This window comes from Protopterus annectens, chromosome 17.part0 (assembly GCF_019279795.1).
Source record: "Protopterus annectens isolate FY-2018-M chromosome 17.part0, PAN1.0, whole genome shotgun sequence".
NCBI lineage: Eukaryota > Metazoa > Chordata > Ceratodontiformes > Protopteridae > Protopterus > Protopterus annectens.
Genome location: NC_056751.1, coordinates 296,082,849 through 296,107,948, shown reverse-complemented (window position 1 = coordinate 296,107,948; position 25,100 = coordinate 296,082,849). Strand labels below are relative to the sequence as shown.

Below are 25,100 nucleotides of genomic sequence, written 5' to 3'. Positions count from 1 at the left end.
AAGTACCTACATCAGAAAATGGAAGGTTCTAGAACAATGAGACCCAAAAGGAAGAGATGCAACAGAACTAGGAAATGAGGATGCAAAGCTGGAATTGGTGCCAGACTGAATACAAACCCTCACAGGCCTGCATTTTCCCCAATTCTGTTAGCAAATGTATGCTCATTAGACAAAAGCAAGATGGACTTTCTCAGGCTAGAGCTCACCACCACAAACAATGTGAGAAATTCCTGTCCATTTTTATAGAGATTTGGTTAAATAACAGGATTAGTGACAGTGAGGCAAGAGTTGATGGTTTCACTTTTCCACACAGAGCTAGGTTCCTAGCAGCTCTGAAGATAAGGGAGGTGGAGTGTGCATTTGTGAATGGTAGCTGGTGCAAAAACTGCAACATTGTGAATGAACATTCCTCTGTAAATGTGAAATTTCTGATACTGAAATGCAAACCCTTTTATGTGCCCAGAGAACTAAATGGTGTCTATGTAGCAGCTGTATATATATACCACCAAATGCCAACATCACTGAAACACTAAATATACTGCATACTACTGTGTGTTAGCTGCAATGTAAGAATTCTAACTGCGCATTTATGATAGCTGGGTGACTTCAAAAAACATCTCAGGGAGGTGCTACCCAATTACTACCAAACTGGATTTTCCCACAAGGGAAGCAACTATTCTGGACAAGGCTTACACCAACAACAAATGGGAATACAGAGCTGTACAACAACATAAACTAATACCAGCTTCTAAACTTTCAATCAGAGATAAGCCCACAGTGAAACAAATCAGGGTCTGGCATGAAGAAGCCATGGAAAGTCTTAAGGACTGACTTGATACCACAAACCGGGATGTCTTCAGGGAGGCATCCACGGTGAACAATCTGGTGAACGTAGATGAATATACTGAGACAACTATGGCTTACATATACAAATGCATGGTTGATGGAATGAACATAAAAAATATTAAAGTAAGAGCCAACCAAAAACCATGGCTAAACAGCAGTGTATGAGTTGCTGAGGGCAAGAAACACTACTTTCAGGGAAAAGGATAAAAAGGGTCTAAGTGTGGCAAGGGCTAATCTAAAAAATGGTATCAAGGAGGCCAAGAGGGAGTATGGAAAGAGGATACAAGGATGTTTTCTAAAATGCAAAAGATTCAAGAAGCTTGTAGCATGGTATTCAACAGCTAACTGACTACAAGACCAAGTCAGCTCAGTGCGATGGTAGCCTTGAATTTCTGGACAGTCTAAACACATTTTATGGCAGGTTTGAAGAAAAAAGCAACTTGGAGGCTGTAAAGCTTCTCAATGACTAAAGGGGGCAGTACTCAACTTCAGTGCTATGGATGTAAGGAACAAAATGAGGAAAGTGAACCCCGGGAAGGCTGCTGGCCCTGATAACATTCTAGGGAAAGTACTGAAAGGTTGTGCAGACCAACTCAGCATAGTCCTGATGGACATCTTCAATATCTCACTTGTCCAGGAGAAAGTACCAGCGTGCTTTAAAGTTACCAACATAATCCCTCTGCCCAAAAGAAAAGCCAACCCCACCTGCCTAAATGATTACAGGCCAGTAGCCCTTACATCTGATGTAATGAAATGCTTCAAAATACTGGTTAAAAGGCATCTGACTACAGTACTACCACAATCCTTTGACCCACTGCAGTTTGTCTACCGGGCAAACAGATCAACTGCTGATGCCATTTCAGTGGCACTTCACCTCACACTGGAGCATCTTAAAGAGAACAAAAACTATGCCAGGCTGCTGTTCATACATTTCAGCTTGGTATTCAACTTATAGAAAAGCTAAGCAACCTTGGCAAAGATTAAGGGCTGTGCAACTGGATCCTCAATTTCCTGACTGGAAGACATTGGTAACTACACTTCAAGGAGTATTACAATCAACACCAGAATACCCCAGGGTTGCATTTACTGTTCACAACCTTACACATGACTGCTCTGCGAAAGCTAACAACCACCACATCAGCAAATCTGTAGATGACACCACAGTGGTGGGACTCATAAGTGGTGATGACGAGAGTGGGTATAGGAATGAGGTCAACTCCCTGACTGAATGGTGCAACAATTTGGACCTGAATGTCAATACAACAAAACAAAAGAAATCATTATTGACTTCAGAAAAAACTCTGCCATGCATCTGCCTCTCAAGATCAATGGTGAAGAAGTGGAGAGAGTCCAAACTACAAAGTTCCTGGGGTACATATATCAGAGGATCTTTCTTGGAGTACAAACACAGGCCAGCTAATTAAAAAATCCCACCAGCGACTACACTTCCTAAGAAGGCTTAGGAAAGCCAAGCTCTCTCTGAATGCTCTAAGTACCTTCTACACAGGAGACATCGAGAGCAGTTTCACCAGCAACTGCACTGTATGGTTCGGTAACAGCACAATGGCCGAAAAGAAGAAGCTGCAAACAATAATATGAACAGCAGAAAAGCTCGTGGTCACTAATCTTCCTACTTTACAGGAGATCTTTGAAATGAGATGTAAAAAGAGGTCCCGCAAAATACTGAGTGACACTTCTCATCCAGTGTATAGTTGGTTCACTAAACCTGCATCTGGTAGAATGTTAGAGTATCAGCTGCAGGACCTCCAAATTCATGAACAGTTTTCATCAAACTGCAATAAGACTCATTAATGCAGATGAAAATCTGGATGTATCAAAACTATAATAGATCGTTACACTCTCATTCTTTTCTTTTTTTTCTGTACAGTAATTCTATTTATTTATTGCATACTAAAACTAAAGCATTCTCATTCAAGTGCAATTCCAATCACTTATGGGCAATATCACCCAATCTCACCTCTGTGTATAGTGTACTTTTCCTTTTCATGTGTTAATCATCGGGTAGTCAGCGTTGTCCTCTGTATATAAATATAGTGTACAAGCATGTGCATAAGCTACCTACATTATTACTTTTGTACTATAGTTATTTATTATTTGATACTTATCATATCTGTCTTTTTGTTTGTTTTCTCCTCAAAAAAGCCGACACTCGAAATTTCATTTAGGTAGCACTTATGTTTCCTAAATGACAATAAAGTTTCTTTGAATTTGTGGATAACAGTAGTGTAAGAGAGGGGCACACAACAACATTGCCTGAGCACCCTATTCCCTGAAATGACACACAAAACACTTGATGCAAGAGACGATTTAATGAACATGCCTCCAGCATCACACCCGACATACCCAAAACATAGACACAGTGTCTGTTATTGGTGTAAGGATTGCAAGATGTCAGTAAAGGGAAAGCAGAACAGCAGTTTTTGTAAACCAAATTGTTGGGGTTTTGTACAGATGAATGCTATCAGCTGTACAACTTACATTACTTCAGTGTAGTGGGTGCGGACAGTACTTTTATTTGTGTTTATATGCTGTACTGTACAGCTCCAAGGAGGATGCCTCATAACATAACATATCACAATGTCCTGACTGGTATGCAAGAGTAGACAGCAAAATTCATAGACGTTTTGACCTGTATTTGCTTCATTGCCCATTTCTGTGTAGCAGTTGTCATAGGTTCATACTAGGCTATCTGCCCTAGGGCATCTATAAGCCTAGCCAGAGTGTGTTTGGCTTTCACCACCCATTTTAAATTAATTTTGCTATGCCCTTTTCGAGGTTAGTATACTGTGCCTCTTTCTAACAGTGACACAGAAGGGATACCCGGGGTAAACCTACGATCTCCCATCCACTCATCAAGATTCCTCTTGAAGAGAGTCAATGAGGGACTCTGCCTAACCTGGACTGGGATTTTATTCCAGAGTGAAGGGAGCCTCTGGGTTATAATCTGTCCCTCTAGCATGTCCTATTTATTTCAGTGCTAAGCGTCAAGTATCTCGAGCACGTAGCTAGATGGGATTTGGATTTTCTGAGGTGCAGCATGCCCATTAATTCCGGGTTGGACATGGCTTTATACGTCAGGCACAGATCACCTCTGAGCAGGCGGTATGCCACTGAGTAGAGCTGGAGTTTCTTTAACCGGGCAGCATATGGCATCTGTTTGAGCCCTTTGATCCTCTTGGTGAGGTACTTTTGGGGTCTTTCCAGTTGCTGCAGGTGTCTGGTAAGGTACATCCCAAAAGGGGCGTTGTACTCAATTATGGGCCTGATGAGGGATGAGTAAAGAGGTCCCCTGATCTAGATGTGAATCCCTTCATGATTAGGTGGGCTATATAAAATGTTTTTCTAACCACTTTGGCCACGTGGTTGTCAAATGAGAGATTGCTATCAACTTGGGCCCCCAGGTCCCTAATTACTTCTTCTATACTTAATGGATTACCACCTATGTGGTAATTTGTGGGCACTTTGTTTTTGCCAAAGGGGATGACTATACACTTTTTGGCATTTAGCTTGAGGCCATGGCTCTGGCACCAGTTGTCTGTTTCTATGAGGCCCTTTTGGAGGATGCTTGTGTCGGCTGGAGAGTCGATTATGGTGCCCAGTTTGCAGTCATCTGTGAACTTGGTCAGCCACAGTCCTTCTGTGTTGGCCTGTACCTCCGAGAAATATATACCGAACAAGAGAGGTCCCAGGACTGAGCCTTGTGGGATGCCACTTGTAACTGGTTTGGAGTCTGACATGGCTCCAGCAATTCAAACCATGTGGGTTCTGTCCTTGAGCCAGTTTGCAACCCATCTAGTGATACAGGGGTTTATATTTAAGCTGGTGAGCTTATCTATAATGCCCGAGTGGGGTATTGTATCGAAGGCTTTTGCAAGGTCCAGGTAGGCTGTGTGGACCACCTTCCCCTCGTCAATGGCCTTGGTGACTGTTTCAAAGAAATCAACCAGGTTTAAGAGGCAGGATCTGCCCTTAACAAAGCCAAACTGGGTAGGATCCAGTGTCTGTAGGTCCCCGATATCTTTATTTATGAGGTCCATGATGATCCTTTCCATAGCTTTGCAGACCAAGCTAGTCAGGCTTATGGGGCAATAGTTTCCAGGATCCGTTGAGGCACCACCTTTGTGGAGAGGGACCACTGTTGCTGTACGCCACTCTTTGGGTACATCCTGTAGTAAGGCTGAGATTGAACAGTAGTTTTATGTTTGGGTTTAGCTCTTCTTGGAGTTCATGTAGGATGCAGCCCGGGACACCGTCTCGTCCCATTGATGCTGTGTTTTTTGCTTTGGAGAGGGCAGCTCTTACCTGCGCATCTGAGATGTCAGGGGGGCAGCACTCTGCTGGGATCGATATTTGCCCTTTTGGTGTGTGGGGGGGGGGGAATGTTTGCGCTGAACCTGTCAGCTAGGATGTTGGCAATGTCTGTGGGTTTGGTGTATTTTTTGTCATTTTGGACTAATTCTGAGCATATCTGGGAATTCCCACCCAGGTTCCTAACATAACTAAAGAAAGCCTTGTGATTATCCTTAGTGTCCTGTGCAATTTTTCTCTCGAAGCTGGCCTTAGACGATTTTATGAGTGCCCGTAGTTTTTTACTAATACTGATCAGAGATGCCTTCCCTTTTTGGGATTTTGCTCTATCATGTAGTAGCTTCCTCCTTCTATTGTATAGTTTGTTTATGGCTGGGGTCCACCAGACAGGACGTCTGCCTTTGGAGCACTGGGTCTTGGTTTTATTTGGGATTGCATGATCCATACATTCCTGAAGGTGTTCATAGAATGCGTTTATAAAGGATTCTGCGGTCTGGGCCGTATTTTCCACAGGCCCGGGGGCTTTGAAGGATTCCACCTCAGTTTTGAGGAGTGTGAAATTTGCTTTAGAGAAGTTTTTCACTGTGGTTTTCTGGGCAGGGGGTGGAGTCGGGATGTGAATATCCGGTGAAATTAGTTTATGGTCTGATCTTATCAGTGAGGGATACACTTCTGGTCTGGAGCATAGAGTCCCCATGTTGGTAATGATCAGGTCCAGTATGTTTTCCCCTCTTGTGGGAGTGGTAACAAGTTGTTCCATAGCATCTGAGTTTATAAATTCTAGGAACCTTTGGGCTAGGGTGTTGGAGCTAGAGTAATGCTCCCAGTCTATGTTTGAGTAGTTGAAGTTGCCCAATATAATGGTGTTTGGAGAGACCTTCATATTTTCCAGTGTTCTAAGGAAGGCTGAGTGGGGTTCCTGGGTTTGGGAGGGTGGTCTGTAGCAGGCTATAAACTGGAAGGCAATTTTACCCACTGTTAGCTGCACATGGATAGTCTCTGATGCTTCGTGCTGTGCCACCAACCTAGAGGTGTGGTTATCTTTGACAAATATTGATACTCCCCCTCCTTTTGTGGTTCGGTCCAAGTTTTGGGGCCGAAAAGCACGGTATGAGTTATAACCCGGTAGTGCTGGGGTGCTCTCGGGAGCCTTGAACCAGGTTTCTGTTACTGCACAGATATCTATGTTCTCCATGCTAAGGAGAGTTTTGTCATGTATATCTCACTAGGCTATTACAGTCCATGATTGATCTCATTGTGCTGCTATCCTTTCCCTACTCAGCTGTACTCCAGTGATACAGCAGCAAGGATAGGCAATATTGCTTCATCACTGCAATTGATGAGAAACAGTAGGTTATGGGTGAACTGTAGTCTTCAGCCATTCTGTACTTGCTTGTGCAGTTATGTATACAAATATTTACAGATTCATAGGGTCACTCGAGATTACTAGGCTAAAACAGCAGTTACACATCTAGCCATTATTACCCAAATTTTACCAGATTTTCAATCCCTAAGGGTTAGATGATGGCTATGGTTTCTGTCTATCCCTTTCAGAATTTTACATACTGCCACTGTCCATAAGGGACCTGGGTGCCACGCCAGAAGTTAATTCACTACTCCCTAGCCATCAATCCAAACTGTGTTTGAAGAGAGTCAGGGAAGGGCTCTGCTTTACATGAACAGAAAGCCTGTTCCAGAGAAGGGGTAATCTCTGAGAGACATGTCTGTCACTCCAGCATGTATACATGTCTATATGTATGCGTTTTGTTTAGGCTACTATGTGGAACCGTTTACATGTCTGACTGGTATGTGGGTGATAATGTGCATTTGCATGTGTTTTGGAAAGCAGCTTAATTATGGGTCTGGTCACACTTTCAGCCCCAGAGAAATATCTTGGCCAATTAAGGATTACGACTGAGACCAGACCATAGAATTAAGGTCATATAGTAATTTATCTCTAGAGACTTGAATTAGTCAATATCAACTGTGCACTTAGTTATTTTGTGTATTGGTCCTGAAGGCACAGAAGTACTCTTATCATCAGATGTTAAAGATTTCAACAGTCTGGGAAGAGAGATTAAAAATTTTAGCAGGATTTCTTTAAAATTTCCAAAGTTTTCTGAAAGGACCGTATCTAGTAATGCTATTAAATCAGTAACATAAAAGGGTTGTGGAGGAGTTTACAGATATATCTAAGTTGACACTCTTCCAGTTGCTGTCATAGTTCTGGCAACTATAGTGAATTGTGAGACAGAGAGAGAGAGAGAGACAAAGAAACACAAACACACACAGGTGTTTCCCCTACCTATAGCCTATACCAATCTGATAATTTGTGGGGAAACTAAGGCCATCTGGTCTTAAACTGGTACTTGCTAAATATCTATCCATTTATTTACTTTATTTGAAATTGTTAACCACAGTAGAGCACTGATCACAAATGACCAATTTCAGTATCGGTCTAAAGATACAGTAGTTAACATCTGAAACAAAAATACATGCGTATAGTAAAACAATGAAGACCAAAAGACTGAAATATTGGTATTCATAACAGCGACCAGTAACCGCAGATATTACACAATATACAAGTTTAACACAGTATGCCGACCACAGTATGGGCACAAAAGCTTAGCATTGGAGAAAAAGAAAGACAAAACAAAAAAAAAAGAGGGGTAAGTTGAATGAGAGTGAAGGTAGAACTGAAGACAGAGGGGGGTTAGATAACATGACACCTGCTAAGGCACTATACTTTAACTATATTATTTTTGCAGAGTAAATTGAGCTGTGACCTGAATTTTGGGTGTGAGGTAGTGTCTTTCATGAAGTGTTGGACAGATTCCCAGAGATCGGGGCCTAAAATTGAGTAGAAGCGGTCAACACCATGGAGCCTGGGAACTGGATTTTGAAAGATGGGTATGAAGTGGCTGTGAAACTTCATTTGGTAGGGAGTATTTTTTTCTTAGGATCTTTGAAGCTAAAGGAGAGTGTGACTGGTCACACAGGCGGGTTGAATAGATGAGAACCAAGTAGCAGGTTTTATGCTTAAAACTAAAAGCTAAAGACGCAAACAAACAATCTTCAGCTTTTAGTTTTGAGTTGGTGGTGCAGTGTTATCAATTTTTTGCAGGTTTTATGTTTACTTGACTGGCAGCCATTTGCCTTTTCAAGGGGTGTACAATGGTGTTCCTGTGATGGGGAGATACTAATGAAATAACAGATGTTATCAGAGATGGACTGAATTACTGAAGTGCTTCTTTAAGAAGCAGAAGCTACTAGTGGGCATCCATATTCTAGTTGTGAAAGCAGGACACCTTTACCTATTATGTTTTAAGGTGTGCAAGATAGGGGGAGTTTTTTGACAAAGAATAAGAGTGAATTTACAAGTACTGTCTAAGAACTGACCGAAACTGAAAATGGGATCAAGACAGATGCTTGGGTATTTGAAGGGATGGACGTTTTCTGTTTGAAGTATCTTTGTGATCTAAGATTTGAAGCTGCATAGAGAATTTAGCAGCTTTCCCTCTTAGTGCCAAAGACCATGGTTTTAGTTTTGGCAAAATGTTTTTGTTTGCTGTAAATTCATTTCATGAGACACAAGAAGTCAGAGTGATGATTTTTTTGTAGGAGTAGGAGCAATCAGAATGGGACAGTACCATATCTTCAGGGTACAGTAGAAGTGAAAGGTGAGGAAGATCACAGGGCATCCTGCTGATATAGATGGGAAAATAATGCGGGGAAGCAAGTACCGACTCCTGATGAGCTCCCTTATAAAGAGATGTGTTAAGTGAGGTGGTGGAATTAAAGCTGACAGAGAAGTAATGATTTGAAAGATAAGTTTTGAAACCAAGATATGGTATCTCATAGTATGGCCGATCTCAGGCTATTCAACAAGAGTACCAAGTGGCTGAAAATTTTAATTTCGTGTTCTCTATTTTCAAAGGCCGTTTTAGCAGTCTGTATCTGTTTTTAGCTGTTTTAAATCATTAAGTTATTTAAATCTGTGTTTTTGTCATTTCTAACCCTAGAGCATCTTTATAAAGTATTGCACACTTTTTTTTTTTATACAAGTCTTACTCGTTCATTTCAGTAAACAGCTGCCCTGTTTTTGCCTTTTAAGTGGTTTAATTTATGAAAATAAATCCTGGCTGCCTTTTTGTGAGAGACATTGAGAGCCGTGGTATGTTGTACAAGTTCTGATTACTTCCAAGTGAGGTAAGGGTTGGAGTTAATCGTTATTGCTGTCTGTTGCCTGAGAGCTTTATCAGTTAAGCCCTCCAGTTCTGTTTGTGCCAGGCTCAGGCTATTCAATAAGACAGCTAAGTGGCTGAAAGAAATTCCTACCCTGCTTTTGTTGTGTTTTTAAACCTAGTGTCTCTCGTTGTCTGCCCCCATATTAATTTGGCCATAAAACATCATCCCTCTCCGCCTCCTCCTCCATCACTTGCTGACATCAAGTAAAAATATAACTTACAGATTCATAGGTGGGGTTACTAGGCAGTCAGCATAAGAGCTACTTTAGGCCTAGCCAAGATTACCCCAAATTAAAAAAAAAATATTGCTGATGTGTCAATACCGCCAAGGAATTTTCTGGGTTGGAATGTAGAGTTATACAAATCAAGCATTCGTAGGTTGCCCCTGTCCACTAGGGACACAAGTGCCAAACCAGTGGTGAATTTGCAATTTCATATCCATTGGTTCAAGTTACGTTTGAATAGGGTTAGGCTTGAGCTTTGTTCCAGAGAACAGATCATCTTTGAGACACATACCTATCACTCCATCATATTTATGTCACAGGTCACAGACGAGGTTTAGATCCTCACATCAGCTATTTCTAATGTTAACTGTGTGCAGATATGCAACAAATCTAGCCAGTACAGGATCAATTACCTTGTAGGTGATTCATAGATCACTGTACAACAGTCTGTAGGAAACAGAGTACAGGGATAGGACTTTCAGATGGTCTGCATTGGACTTGTCTACTCCCTGTATTCCTTTCTGAAGAATTTTTGCTGTCTCTTAGGCTGTTGCAAGTACCTGCCAGATACATACCGAAGGGCGTGTTGTACTCGATGATTGGTGCGATGAGAGCTAAGTACAGTGGAATAATGACCTTCTGGGACCTGGACGCTATGCCCTTATTTATAAGTTTGCACCAATTAATGATTTTTCTCACAACACTGGATATGTGGTGGTCAAATATCAGGCTACCGTCAACATGAGTTCTCAGATTCCTGACCACTGGCTCCACTTTTAAGGGTGTATTATCAATGTGTTAATTTTCAGAGGTGCCCGTCTTTCCAAACAGTACTATGATGCACTTTGCAACTGAGTTTTAGTTCATGATTCTGACATCAGCTGTTTGTCTGTGTCAGACCATCTTGAATAGTATCTGTGCCTTTCAGTGATTAAGTAACTAAGCCCAGTTTGTAGTGGTCTGCAAACTTGTTCAGCCAGAGGCCCCTGACTACTGACTTGACTTCAGATATGAGGATGGTAAACATGAGTGGCTCCAGCACAGATCCATATGGGATATCCACTAGTAACGGGCCTCTTTGGGAAAGTGGATTCTCCTATCCTAACTACTTGCACTCTATCAGTGAGCCAGCTGGCTATCCATTGAGTGACATACGGGTTTATGTCTAATTTTGAAAGTTTACCTAAAGTGCCAGAGTGAGATATTGTATTAAATGCCATAGCCAAATTGAGTTAGGCAGTGTGTGCTGTTCTGCACTTGTCTACAGCTTTAGTGACCTTCTTGAAGAAGTCCACCAGGTTAAATAGGCATGACCTGCCTTTGTCAAAGCCAAATTGAGTAGGGTCTAGTGACTGCAGGTTTCCTAAGTCACTATTCGTCAGATCCATGATAATCCCTTCTATGGCCTTACATAAGAGACTAGTCAAACTTACGGCTCTGTAGCTCCCCAGGTCTGTGGAAGTTCCCCTCTCTTGTTAACAGGACTAAAGGTTGCAGTCCTCCATTAGTTAAGCACAAAGCCTGTCTGGCGGCTATGGTTAAAGAGATTCTAGTAGATCTGCCAGGTTGTGTTTCATGTTATTCAGGAGGCATCCAAGAGGTATTATCAGGGCCCACTGAAGCAGTGTTCTTGGCCTTAGATTGAACAGTGAGGACCTGCTCCCTATTGAAAGTTAGTGCAGAAACTGTGGAAAGTATTTGCCTGGGGAGGTGAAGGGGGGGGGGGCAGTAAAGCTGGAGTTGAATTTACTGAACAGCAGATTTGCTATATCCTCTGGCTCTGTACATGTGGATCCATTCACCATTAGTTCAGCACATTACTGGGTGCTGCCTTTAAGGTTGCAAACATAACTGAAGAAAGCTTTATAACTGTCCTTGGCTTTGGAGGTTATTTTTATGTCAAATTTGGCTTTTGTGGACTTGATCAGTCACCAGAGTTCCTTGTTCAGACTGATGAGAGTTTTTACCTTGAAGATACCCTTCCAGTTTTTGGATGTACATTTTCTTGTTATTTATACAACCTATTTATACTGGGATTCTTCCACAACGGTTTGTTTTAGAAGTTGCCCTATGTTTACTTCAGGTAGGTGCAGTGTCTCTATGCAGCTACTTTCATGATTGTACAGCATTTCTGTGAACAATTCCACAGTCAGCTGTGTTCTCAGAGTATGAGATGGGGTTTGGAATTGTATTAGATTGTTGGAGGTATTTAGCCTTGTAATTTATTTAAAAGTATACAGCTCTGTGATCCGACTTGACCAGGAAAGGGTTAGAGTAGCCTTTATTAGGTAATACAGACCTTAAATTTTCACCTTCCTCAAAGAAGGCATCTAATGACAAAATAATTCTTGGCAGCCTCACAAGTTGCCTTTAACCAAAACTTTCTTGGTAAATAATGTGGCAACTGTCGAAGTGGAGCAAGCTATTTGAATATGTTGGTTTTCTGTACAGGTTACCAACAAAGCCTTTATTAGCCTGGTCAATTAAGATTTTAACACCCAGGTAACATAAATGGTTGTAAGATACATTTAAAGTAAATTTAAAAAAAAAAAGGGTTGAGTTGCTAATATACTGGAAAACGATGTAATCTTTCCTCTGTATTATTCCAGAAAAGGACTATATATGGGCAATTTTTGAATGATAAAGTCCAGACATCTTTAAATTCAGAGCCAAGAACAAACTTTTTCTCCCAATATGCTAAAAATATATTTGCAAAAATGGGGGCATATGCTGCCCCATAACTACTCTGTTTGTTCATAAATACTTCCTTCAAACCATATGTAGTTATTGCCAAAAATACTCTCCAAAGTTCTTAAAACTTCTGTGTCATTAGTATCCAACCTGCCTTTTTGGTATAAAAATCACAAAACCAACCCACTCCACATTGGTGAGTTATAATGAGAAAAATCGACAACATCTATTGTTACCAAAATCTTATTTTCAGAATACAGACTATTTACCTTCATCAAAAAGTCCAACATGTCTTTAAAGGAAAAGGAATTCCCAAACGGCTTGAAAGAAGGGTCGGCATTGCATGGTGAACAGTTAAACCTATTTGATAGGCATGGACACGAGCTGATGGAACTTCTTAAGCATAACCTTAAAGGTATAGATGTATCCGAAAAAGAAATTATGGAACTTGATGCAAGTACTTATAATGATTTAATGTTTGAACAACATAATAGGAGTATGACAATATTTAAGTACAGATACACAAAATGCTTAATGTAATTAAATACAAGAAAGAGAAGAAAATGTTACGGGACAAAGGGAGTATTTGAAAAAATAGGCTTACCCTACACCACCATTTAATGCTCACTGGGGGTATTTGTGAGAACGCTGCAGCTACTAATGATATAGTTACAGGTGAAAATAATAAACCATGCTCACCCTTTAGAACCGTCACCCACCCCTCCAAAAAAAAGAACGGAGAGGATTTTGAACAAGACAATGGGTTTCAGACAGGAACAACATTTATTGGACCTCCAGAGTACGGAAGCCTTTCCCCCTTTACCCCAACAACAGAGGAGAAAGGGTGGGAAACACAGAACCAACAGGAGGAAACATTAAATCTCATCCTTAACACCAAGGGTGATTTTACGATTTACCATTTTGGTTCTATCCACTTTACTGCATTTCATGCTGATTTTTTTTTTTTTGAAAAGGTGAGGACATTCATCCCCTCTAGAAGATGTAGATTGGTATACATTTTAGTAGAAAAAAAGGTATGCAGAGGCACTGAAATCCAATGAACTTATCTCCACAGGGTAAAAATTCTTCTCAAAATGATGTACAAAGTATTTTATTACGATGCCACACAGAACAAAAGTTGCACGAACAGACAAGCAGAATAAATCCACACAATGTGAGTCCAAGTAGAAACCAAAGTAAATCAAGCGCTTTCACCCGTAGCTATGACGGGCTTTTTCAAGATAAACCACTAGTGGAAGGTTGTGTGCTTATATACAAGCATCAGTTTTCAATTATGCAATTAAAGTAATTAACCAAATTAGATTAAGCAGTTCAAACAGAAAATATTGCATTTTACAAATCCTGTTTAAAGCACGATCCAATTACAAATATTCTTCGGTGCGTAGAATTAGTGCATACAGTAGAATCTCTTTTAAAATAAAACACATGTTTTTTGTTGCTTACTTATTGTAATTGCACTTATAAAATTGTGTTTAAAATCTCAAGCAAACCAGTGGGTTCTGAATTGATAAAACTTCAAAAAAATTCTTCTTGATGTTAAACTGGATGCATAATGAGTTATTTGATATTGTATGCATCGCTAAATATGTGAATGCTAAACGTTTACTTTGTGACAATACCTACTGAAACTAATACACTGTGATAATAAATATTAAAATGCTATAGTATATAAAAAACTCGATGTTTAAAATGTATTGCATTATGTCACCAAATCCTATATAGTGCAATACGTTTTGTAGGTTTCAGTTATTTTAACATCATTGAAGGAACTAATCCAGTTCATCTACAGAACTATAAATGGTCCATGATGATGTGTAACCAAAATATAATAAATAAAAAATAAAAAATACATTTTAGTAGACTTTAAATTTTACACTAGGAAGCTGAATTTGCAACTCCTGTTGGGAGATGACAACTTAGAGGACAGGGATATAGATATTTTTAAGACACCTAGTATTTGCAACCCACCCTTGCACCCAACTATTTTACTGTATGAACAATTTTGCGAAGAGGGCATCAGACACCTTCTCACAAAAAAAAAAAAAAAAAAAACATTGTGGTGAAAGCTTTAACTTATGTGATAAATGGAAACTTCTTAATGAAAATGAGTAATAAAAAGCTTTTAAGATTAATGAAGCCCACACAGGGGGTGGGGGCCTGGTGGTAAATGTCACTTTGGATTATAACAGAATGGAAACCATCTTCTATATATTGGAAAAAAACGAAAAGGCCATAAAAGTGAGGCTATACGAACATGTAAAAGATATTAAAAAACATGACTTGAAAAATGCATTCTGGAAACATATCCAGAGCTATGATGGGCATTCCTTTTTTTTTTTTAAATCATATTAGAAAAGACTGAAACAGAATGGCAGCTAAAAACGAATGTTATAGGTCCAAGGAGATTAAATGACCAAACTTCCACAAGTAATTTCCTGAAATTAAAATCTATTGGATGAAAAAATGTTTTCATACATTTATACTGCGTGTGTGTGCATACAAATGTATACATATTAGTTTTTTGTTTTAATTGGAATGGATTAGAATTACACAATTTATTATTATTTCAATGTGAATTGGTTTAACATATGGTGTTTTATATATATTTTTTCTTGCAGTCTTGACTTGGTATTTTAAGGCAATTCCCCTCTGGTTCAATTATTGTTTTTAATCAGTAGCTGATTTTGGGGGTGGAGTTTCAGGGGCTACATAAACTGTTGTGGCTGTATTAATTACTCTCATCAAGTTCCATACTAGCGGGATGAAAGCGCTCAGTTTTTTTTCCCTGTAATAAACAGTGTTTTTAATGCAGCTGGCGACTGTGGTTGGATTTATTTTATCAATGTATTTTCTGAATTTAAAAATGTATTCCATGTCTATTTAGCTTGTTGGTGGTGGCTGAAGCTGCTGGTGCTTGGCTTTTCTGAGTTTGTGTATTTATTTCCTGGTTTTCTTTGTGTGGTGTTTTACACATCATAACTGATATGATAAACTATTATTGTAAAAATTACATCAGGCAAGACCAACAGTAGTTTCTTTATCAAGAGTAGAGCCTGTCTAATGAATCTAGTTAACTTCTTCAAAAGGGTAACACAGGCTATTGACAGCTGTCATTCGTCTACACAACATACCTTACCCTAGCCAAGGCATTTGACACTATTCACCATGCTTCCATAGTTAGTAAGCTTGATGCATTACAAATATACTTCTATCCATCAAGACGAGTAGTAAATCTGCTAAAAGATAGAACTCACACGGTGTATGTAGCAGGTACATCAGAGTGTACAAAGGTGATCTGTGGTGTCCCATAGTGCTCAGTGTAAGGACTTTTTTGTTTGGCATTTACTTTTTTGATCTCCCAACCATGAACTAAGATCTCTGGCTAAAAGAGTTTGCAGACGTCTGTAAACCGAGAGCCACTATCAAATCCACCCCCTGATGCCCAAGCCCTTCAGAAATAACTTAAACTTGTAAATACCAGTGCAATATTGTCACATTGGGTAAAGCAACCCTCCCCAAACATACAACACAGCCAACATCCCATTCCAAAAAGAACATGTTAAAAACTTTGTAACTTGGGTTGAAAATTCCTTCATCTTTATCACCCTTCTACTTATAGCAGTTAATTGCCAAAGGAATATCATCCCAATCTAAACAGGTCATTGTTCCCTTACATTCAGCACCGACTATGACAATTACTGAATACAGTCTTCCCTTTGAGTTGTGCCTCAATAAACATCATCAAACAACAAGAAAAACTCCAGACATTCTTAACCAAGATCACTGTCTTAAAAACTTTAAGTTACCACAAAAGACTAGAAGCGCTGTACCTTTATTCAATATCTTACAGACACCAGAGGATATATCTGTGCTTTTAAATCTCTTGTATCTCCACAAATCAAACAGTCCTACAAATACCAAAACCACTGATCTAACTTTCAACAACAAACAAAACATGGAGAGATACCGCCCTAGCACCTTCCGTATCTCTGGAACAGACCCCTGCTGCAAAACAAGCAGTATGATACATTATCATCCTTCAAACTGAAATTGGATGGATATTCACAAATGCATCCTTACCTTGACTGGCCTAGCCCTCCTTGAAAAAGGAGGTGCAGTCCAAAGGTGGGTGCTGACAAGATGTAAATATCTGCAAGAAGCAGATGCCTCGTACTATTTATGATTGATATGGGCTAACGTCTTTTACAACTAAATGATCCATAAAGATGGACCTGTCAACTAGATGAAATGCTTTTGTAAAATCAATGAACATGGCTCCTGTAAACAGCCTTGCAGCCACAGATAACAGAACATCACCTGGAAGATACTAAAGAGAAATTAAAGTGCTACATCTAGACCAAAGTTCATGTAATTTGGATTAGCATGGATGATACTGGGATATGTACTGAGAGAGCTGTTAACAAGTCTTTCTAGGACTTTTTCTAAAGTGAGAAGTATAATGAAGATGGTCTGTAATATATACCTTGCAGTGATAACTGAATCAGGGATATAATACATTACAGCCTGCTGGACTGTCCAATTTTAACCGTTCCAGGAGTGGAATGACATTTTTATTTGAGAATGGTTTAAAAATAAACTAAAGAAGTGAAGGGTGGGGGAGCGGGTTTGGAAAAGATATGACAAGAGTTTATAAGACAGGACTGAGGGAGGTTAAATAATTCTCTAAAGTCGTTAAAGAAAGAAGGAAAGGAAACAGAGGATATGCTATGTGTGGGAGTGCAGCCAGTAAAGCTAGTTGACCTTTTTTCAAAAATTGTTAGGGGGACTATATTAAGAAATCTTAAAATTCTTTCATCTAGTTCATAGGTTCATACTAGGCTATCTGCCCAAGGGCATTTACAAGCCTAGCCCATAGTTATGTGGCTTTCGCCACCCCTTTAGTTTGAATAAAAACTATGCCTATCATTTTTCTGTGCCTCTGTCAAGCAGTGACACTGAAGTAATCCCTGGGGTATATCTGCGATCTCCCATCCATTGGTCAAGATTCCTCTTGAACAAGGCCAGCGAGGTGCTCTGCCTCACATGTACCGGGATTTTGTTCCACAGCATAGGGAGTCTCTGGGTGATGAATCTGTCCCTCCAGCACGTTCTATTTATAACCGTGTCAAGGTTTAAGTCTCCCGCCCTTGTGGTTCTGAGGGATCTAGATTTTTTGAGGTGAAGCATATTCATCAAATCTGGGTTTGACATGGCCTTATATGTCAGGCACAGGTCACCTCTGAGCAAGCGGTATGAGACTGAATAAAGCTGGAGTTCTTTCAGTCGGGCAACATAAGACATATTTTTGACACCCTTTATCCTTTTGGTGAGTAACTTTTGGGGCCTTTCAAGCTGCATCAGGTGTCTGGTCAGATACATTCGAGCAGGGCATTGTACTCAATCATAGGTCTAATGAGTGATGAGTACAGGGGGACGATGACCTCCCTTGATCTAGATGTGAATCCCTTCATGATCAGGTGGGCGATATAGAAGGTTTTCCTAACTACTTTAGCAACATGAGTGTCAAACGAAAGACTACTGTCAACTTGGGTCCCCAGATCCCTGATGACTTTTCTGTGCTCAGTGGATTGTCACCTATATGGTAGCTAGGGGTAACCTTGTTTTTCCCGAAGGGTATGACTATGCATTTTTGGCGTTTAACTTCAGGCCATGGCTCTGGCACCAGTTATCCGTTTCTGTGAGGCCCTTCTGGAGGATATCTGTGTCAGATGTGTTTTCGACTATGGCGCCAGTTTGCAGTCATCTGCAAACTTTGTCAGCCATAACCCTCCTGTGTTTGCTTGTACTTCAGAAAAGTAGATGCCGAACAAGAGTGGACCCAGGACTGAGCCCTGTGGGACACCACTTGTGACAGGCTTTGAGTCTGACATGGCTCCAGCAACTCTGACCCTGTGGGTTCTGTCGCTTAGCCAGTTTGCAACCCATCTTGTGATGTATGGGTTTACATTCAAGCTGATGAGTTTTTCGAAGATACCTGAGTGGGGTATTGTGTCGAAGGCCTTTGCCAGGTCGAGGTAGGCTGTATGGACTGCCTTTCCCTCATCAATGGCCTTGGTGACTGTCTCGAAAAAGTCAACCAAGTTTAAGAGGCAGGATCTGCCTTTGACAAAGCCAAACTGGGTTGGATCCAAAGTCTGCAAGTTCCCTATGTCTTTATTTATGAGTTCCATTATGATCCTCTCCATGGCTTTGCAGATAAGGCTTGTCAAGCTAATGGGGCGGTAATTTCCAGGGTCTGTGGAGGCACCGCCCTTATGAAGTGGGACCACAGTCGCCGTGCGCCACTCCTTGGGTACGTATCCTGAGGTGAGGCTAAGATTAAACAGCTGTCCTAACTGTGGGTTTAATTCCTCGTTGAGTTCATGAAGCACACAGCCGGGGACACCATCCGGTCCCATGGATGGGTTATGTATCACCTTACTGCTCATTTTGCAAGATATCTACGCTATACAAACTATGCCTATGTTTGAGGAGTAAGGCCGGACTTCCAGGAATGCCGTGCTTCATCACAGAGGTATATAGCAGGGCTTTTAATTTATGTTAAACATTGGTTTCTATTGGGTTTGTAGATAAGCAAATGTTTTGTATATCTAAAAAGATTCTGGGGAGTAATTCCACAGATTATTTGGGTTCAGAAGTGACAAGTATGGGTGATCAGTCTAGATATGATAGAATGACTTGAGCCTACTTATATCTGATGCTGATAGAGATCTAAAATGTGATTAGTTTAGGGGGCAATTTATGGCAAGGTTGATTTAGTAGGAAACTAAATGGTCATAATTCACTAAGGCAGAGTCTGTGTAGTGCAACTGCAGAAATTATTTTAAGTGTACTTTTAAGTATTAGGTCCAATACTAAGTACCTGGATAATCTAAAATTAGGGTAGGGAGGTTCTACTGCGTAGCTGAGTACGTTTGATGTGTTAGGAGGTCATAAACATCACCGTGCAGGTTTAGGTTAAAGTTCCCCAAGATGATGAGATTACTGTTGCTGTAACACGTGGAGATTATGGTAAATATGAGTTTTCTGAATCTGTGAATAGAGGAGGAAACTAATTTTATACCTTGGGGGAACCTTGAGTTAGTAGCCAGTTAGGGTAGTGGTCTGAGGTGGATTTTGCCTGAGCAATCAGTTTGATATTCAAGTGCTCTTTCAAGAAGATAGGTCCACACCCATTTCTAGGTCCTGGCCTTCCATCATGGTGGATTTGACATCTTGGATAAAAGTGTTGTATGGAGACACTGTCATCTTCAGTCCAGGACATAGTTATAGCTAGAAGATCAGGGTTGTGCTGTGATATGAAAGCACCAATATGGTTTGCTTTATTTCTTAGGCTTTTGGCATATAGAAGGAAAAAAGAAAAAGGATGTTAGGCCAGGTTACTGTTAATGTCTTTTGAGGAGAAGCAGGAATATGATACAGGAGTTTTTGTAACAATAATTAGGGAGTTTTAGGGATGTTTAATGTTTGTCTTATTAATGTAAATGGAGGATAGTGGAGGTGGCTAATGCTTGGTGGAGAAAAGTTTTGAAAAAAGGTGAGAAAGCAGCATGAGTGTTTAAGTATGTAGAGATAAACTGAGCAGGTTGGTGTAAATAGTGTAAACAGGTAACGTTAGGTGTACTGAAATGTGTCTGTACTTTAAGGGGGATGGTGGAGAAAAGGGTAAGGAAGTCAGTATGAAAAGGTAAATGGTGAAGATAAGTGGATGCTGTGGTAGCATGATGTGTGGTTAAACAAGTGTGGGTCGAGAGTAATGGAATGAATGAGAAGGCACATTAGTAAGAAAGAAGTAAATAAGTAGTGAATATAGACTAGAGATGTACAGTTTATCAAATGAAGATGGGGTGAGAAATGGAGAGATACTAAGAGTGGTTAGTGCATTGCAGAAAAAGGGAACAGGTAATACTGTGAAATGCAGGAGAAAGTAGTGGGAGAGACTGGGGCTTACCAGGCAAAATAGGTGGCAAAGTATGTACGTGTTGGTGCTACACAGAAAATATGTTGCTATGAGAAATATTGATGTTCATGTATCATAGATGTTAACTGCTTTATAAAGTAAAAAGACACACTTGCAAAAGAAAGAAAGTATGCAACCACTACTAGCCATGAGAGGAAATGCCTTGCTTGCAAATTTCTAGCTCATTCCTGCTTTAGAGTCTCCTCTAAGAAAATGTAATTTCTCTTATCATCAAATCCTATGACCCAAGGGATACACGGTGTGCGGTGAGGCTGTGTCTGCAAACGGTCTACTGTGATCAGTGTACTACCCACGGTAAACAACTAAGACAAAAATACATTATACAAAAAGAGGTCCTTAGCATTCCAAAAAGTGCACTCTGATTTGATGGCACAACTACAGCGTCCATTGTAAATTGAGCATATACCAATAGAAAAAAAGTCGTGTCACTTAAGCACCATCAAGTGTTCAGACTTTGTTAGTATATGCTGGAGATCACAACAAAATGAGAAAAAACAGGTATGCTCTACAAAACTAAAGAAACACAAACATACTTGATTTTCCTTGTATATCTGCTCTGCCCCTATTAAAACCTTGATTTTCTTTTTTTAAGCTGATAAAGAAAAAAAGGCAATGGAGATTCTCTTTTCTCTGTAGCTTCTCCTGCATTGCACTGATGTACTGTTTAAGTGAGGGAATGCAAACTCCATAAGCATACAGAGTACATTGGCCTACAGAAGACAATGCAAAAGATTGAAGTGACATCATACAAAGACATGATTAAAAAAAAAGCAAGCAATTTCTTTCTTAATAATGTCAATGTATAATAGCAATAATCCACTTCTCTGTAGGGAAATTATCAGGATTTAACCACAGTTGGCTTTGTCTGATCACTCAGGTTTCGCCCTCATGATCAGACCTACTAGCTGAGGGTAAATCCTGATATACAACTAAAACTCCAAAAGATAAAAAGAAGAATGGGCTACTGTTAAACACAATTTATTATAGAAAGAAGCACAGGTTTAGTTTTTGGCCAGGTACAATTATGTTACTTATTTTAATGGGGAAGGTTAAGTCACTTGCAATACTCAATTATCATGTAGCAAGTCATTCAAGGGTCCGTTGGAACAATTTATGCATGCTTAACCCAAACTGTGGTAAGGTCCTCACAATTCTAATCACTCTGCTAACCTGCAGTAAACTTCTTACACAGGCCATCACTTGAGGACCTTTTTCTATTTAAACCCTGCCCTGACAGCCGGCTCTGGAACAAAGAAGGATACAGCTCTATGGCCCAGATGTCCACAGTTTGAACAGCAACATGTGGACTGGAGAAGCTGGAGACGAACAGAGAGAGAGAGAGAAGACAAGACAATGGCTGCTCACCTAAGATACAAACGTTGCTCCCAGAATGGCTGGAAAAAAACAAGAGATCAGACTGCGTCACTTACTGTAAATGAGACAGAACTTTTGAGAGCAGGATCTCCGATAGAGGAAGAAAACATCCTTCATAAAATACATACCTTCTACTAAGAATCTATTAGAATGTGCAAGGGAGCATTACACCCACAAATAAACACCCCATTCCCTGCATGAATCAAGATATCACTCCTGGGATGCTCAATTCTTTCCCAGAGGAGAAAAGAATAGGATATAGGATTCTTACCCTGGAAGGAACAAATGGGTTATCAAGTGCATAATGGCGGCTTAATAGTCAAGTAAAGGCACAAGTAAAAAGTTAAGGGGGGAGAGGGGACTCTTTATGGCAGCAATCTTGGTATTATATAATATATCGACATCCACAGACTTATGCCACACAGACCATCAGAGTGTCTCAGTGGTGCAGCAGATACCCTTCAAACCCTCCTTGACAGAAAAACAGAGCAGATTGCTAACCAATTTATAGCTTTTTTAATTTTTAATTACTTCAGTAGTGTGTATTTGCTCCAAGCTGGAAAGATGTACAACATCCTACAACTTGAAATTGGAAAGTCAAATTTTCTTCACATTATTTTTTTTTTCTTATAAAATACAGGATTATTTTATATAAAGTATCTGACCTATTAGCATATTATTTTCTACTCATCTGTCAACATTTTTTATAAACAAAGATAAACATACAATTAAACGAACTTGTCCACACTACAAGAGTTGGACAAACACACCCAAACATCTGTAATCAGGATTTCACACGTCACTACATCATTCATTTCTTTCAACGTTTTACTCAAAATTATATATTTTAGAAGCAGGGGTGTTGCCAGCAATTCACAGTTTGTACTCAAACTTAATTTTGTTGCTCCTACAACCCACCTGTCACTTTAAAAATGTACTAAATCCTCAAAATACTACCCACAGATATATTAGAGGGATGTTATTTTGAACAGTTACTATTTATAGCCATAAAAAGCTCATTTTAGAGGTGCATTCCCTTTGCGTAAACATTCTTTGTATACATCTATATTGCAACTATTGATTTACACACGTCTAACCATTCTGTGCTTTTTGAGCTGACATTTACAAGAGACAAAACGTACTCATTTGAGTACACTGAGTATGCCTAGCTACACCCTTTTTTAGAACCGAGAGAACTAAATTCTGGGCGTACTTAGAACATTAGAAGCAAATAAGTATGCTTGACAATGTTTATCATTAAGCAAAACGTCTCGAAATAAAACTGACCTAACACGTAATCCAAGGAAGGGATCCCGGTGGAAATTAACAGCAAACCATTTTGGAGAGAATGTTTTGTTCCAGAAATAGAAACCAATTTACTACGCGTTTTCTTTTGAAAACTAGTACAATGTATACCAAACCCAGGACTACTTGCAGAACTTCTCATGCCGTTTTCATAGGGAGCAGCCATTTTTGTTTCTAAGTTGACAGCAGCGACTTCTGGGAAGTCTCCTAACTCAGCCAATCACCTTTAGAAAATGCTAGGTTGTCAGCTGTAGAATTCGATTTTTGCCAGGTTTGTTGAATTAGCGAGGGAAGTGATGGAACTAATAGTGAAATCACAAATAATTTAAACTTCATTAAATCAGGTGAGATTTTTATATGTGTTCTCAATCGCGTTAATGTGTACATGAATTGTGGTTCTGTTAACTTGGTGTAGTATGTTGTAGTGTAGATCATGGATTTCTCCCTCATAACAAAACATGTGTGAAGTTTATTTTCTGCGCGCATACTCTTTAGTTTCTTTTAATTTGATGAGACAGCTTTACAGTTGTTTGTGTGACAAAAGGTTACATAATTCTAAATTTAGTTACTCTGGTATTGCACGAAGGCTGACACATTGCAGTGTACGTTTCTTGTCTTTTATGGGGCTAGGATAGTAAAGTGACATGTTTTTAATGTCAATGCTCATATGTAGAGTTATTTTACTTGTTTTGTTTCCTGATGCTTCACGTGTTAGTGTCAAACCCATAATTAAAGTATATTTATTTACATACATGTAAACCTGTTCAAGGATAGTGAAGCAATGAAACGCTCTTGTTATAACATTTAAGGTATTCGGTTTAAGCTTGCCACCGTGGGACAACAGTGAGAATGGAGAGCTGGCGATGTTTTTGAAGCAGTAGTGGATAGAATCGAACAGAGTTTGGGAGAGCTATCCGTAAGAATAATTGGTTATTCTTTTATTGGCTTTAAGTAATGCGTTATTGTTCAGCTAAATGGGATGCTTCTGCACGACCTATTCATACTTTATTACCCATTCACTACCCGAAATATAAACTGTATTATAAGGTATGCTTTCATAAAGCTCATTTCAGAGGTTTCTTTTTAGCATTATTTTTGTTATTCTTTGGCAAAACCGTAGGTTATTTGTCAACTGAGAGTGCATTGGTGAAGGCTTATTTGTTTATATTAAGATGCTTGTGTGGTACATTGCAAAGAAACATATTAGAGCACTTCTCAAGTTAAATGGATGGCCAAGAATAAAAGTATTTTCACACCTTAAATAAGTAGTGGGCATTTTGTGCCAGAATCATGCAGCAAAACAGTCAATTAGGAGATTGAGAGCCATGCAGATCATTGTTTATGACCTGGTTTGTGCTAAGACTTTAGCAGTACGTTGTGGCACTGGAGAGCTGAACTGAATTAGCTTACTTTAAATTGAGGGTTTGCCAGCGATATAGTTAGGGAAAGAGGAATATATGACTATAGATAAATAAATCACTTTTATTAAGCAGACTTGCTTTATTAAAATAATCTTTATTATCTCATAATGATATATGTTTGTACTGATTGTCCATCTAGATTACTGGCTGAAAAAGATGAGTGTTTTGGTTTACCTTCTTAATTGAAACAATTAACTAATAATTGATTTAACAGTGTTAATCATGGTTAACAGATCTAGAGATTAATGTTATGACATTAAAACTAAAATAAAATGCAGTATCTGTAGGATCGCTGCCAACACTTTATTAGAAAACCAACAACTTCAGTTAGCTCTTTCATCTCCTTTAACTCACAGAGACTTCTCCAGACTACAGTTATTTGTTTTGCCTTGCTGCTTTTTGGTGAGTTGTTATGACATTGGCAACACAGGATGAAAGTGAGCAAACACACTTAAACATATACATGAAATTCAATTCTGTTTCTCATTTTACATTTAACTCATTATAATAATTTAGAGAGTCCAGCCTTCTGTCACCTTATTTTGAACAATTGTTGGAAACCTTGGCATGTTTTGTTACTCACTTTCCGTTCCCATCATTGAAGTAACAATTTGATGAGAGTCCTGTGTTTTGTCTCCTT

At 39.5% G+C, this 25,100-nt stretch overlaps 2 protein-coding genes across 7 annotated transcripts in view; one reads left to right on the top strand and one right to left on the bottom strand.

The window, feature by feature from the left end:
- Positions 1 to 23,284, bottom strand: part of ELP4 (elongator acetyltransferase complex subunit 4) — a 2,241,348-nt gene extending 2,218,064 nt beyond the window's left edge. For all 3 annotated transcript variants that reach the window (XM_044058959.1, XM_044058962.1, XM_044058960.1), the window contains exon 1: positions 23,022 to 23,284. In XM_044058959.1, coding sequence (XP_043914894.1) covers positions 23,022 to 23,205 — 184 coding nt within the window. In that variant the 5' untranslated portion in view covers positions 23,206 to 23,284. The remainder of the gene's footprint in view (positions 1 to 23,021) is intronic.
- Positions 23,283 to 25,100, top strand: part of IMMP1L (inner mitochondrial membrane peptidase subunit 1) — an 836,932-nt gene continuing 835,114 nt past the window's right edge. For 2 of the 4 annotated variants that reach the window (XM_044058965.1, XM_044058963.1), the window contains exon 1: positions 23,295 to 23,383. The gene's annotated coding sequence lies outside the window, so the exon portion shown is untranslated. Of the gene's footprint in view, positions 23,384 to 25,100 lie in introns of all 4 variants that reach the window. The other 2 variants (XM_044058964.1, XM_044058966.1) reach the window with 2 other exon arrangements.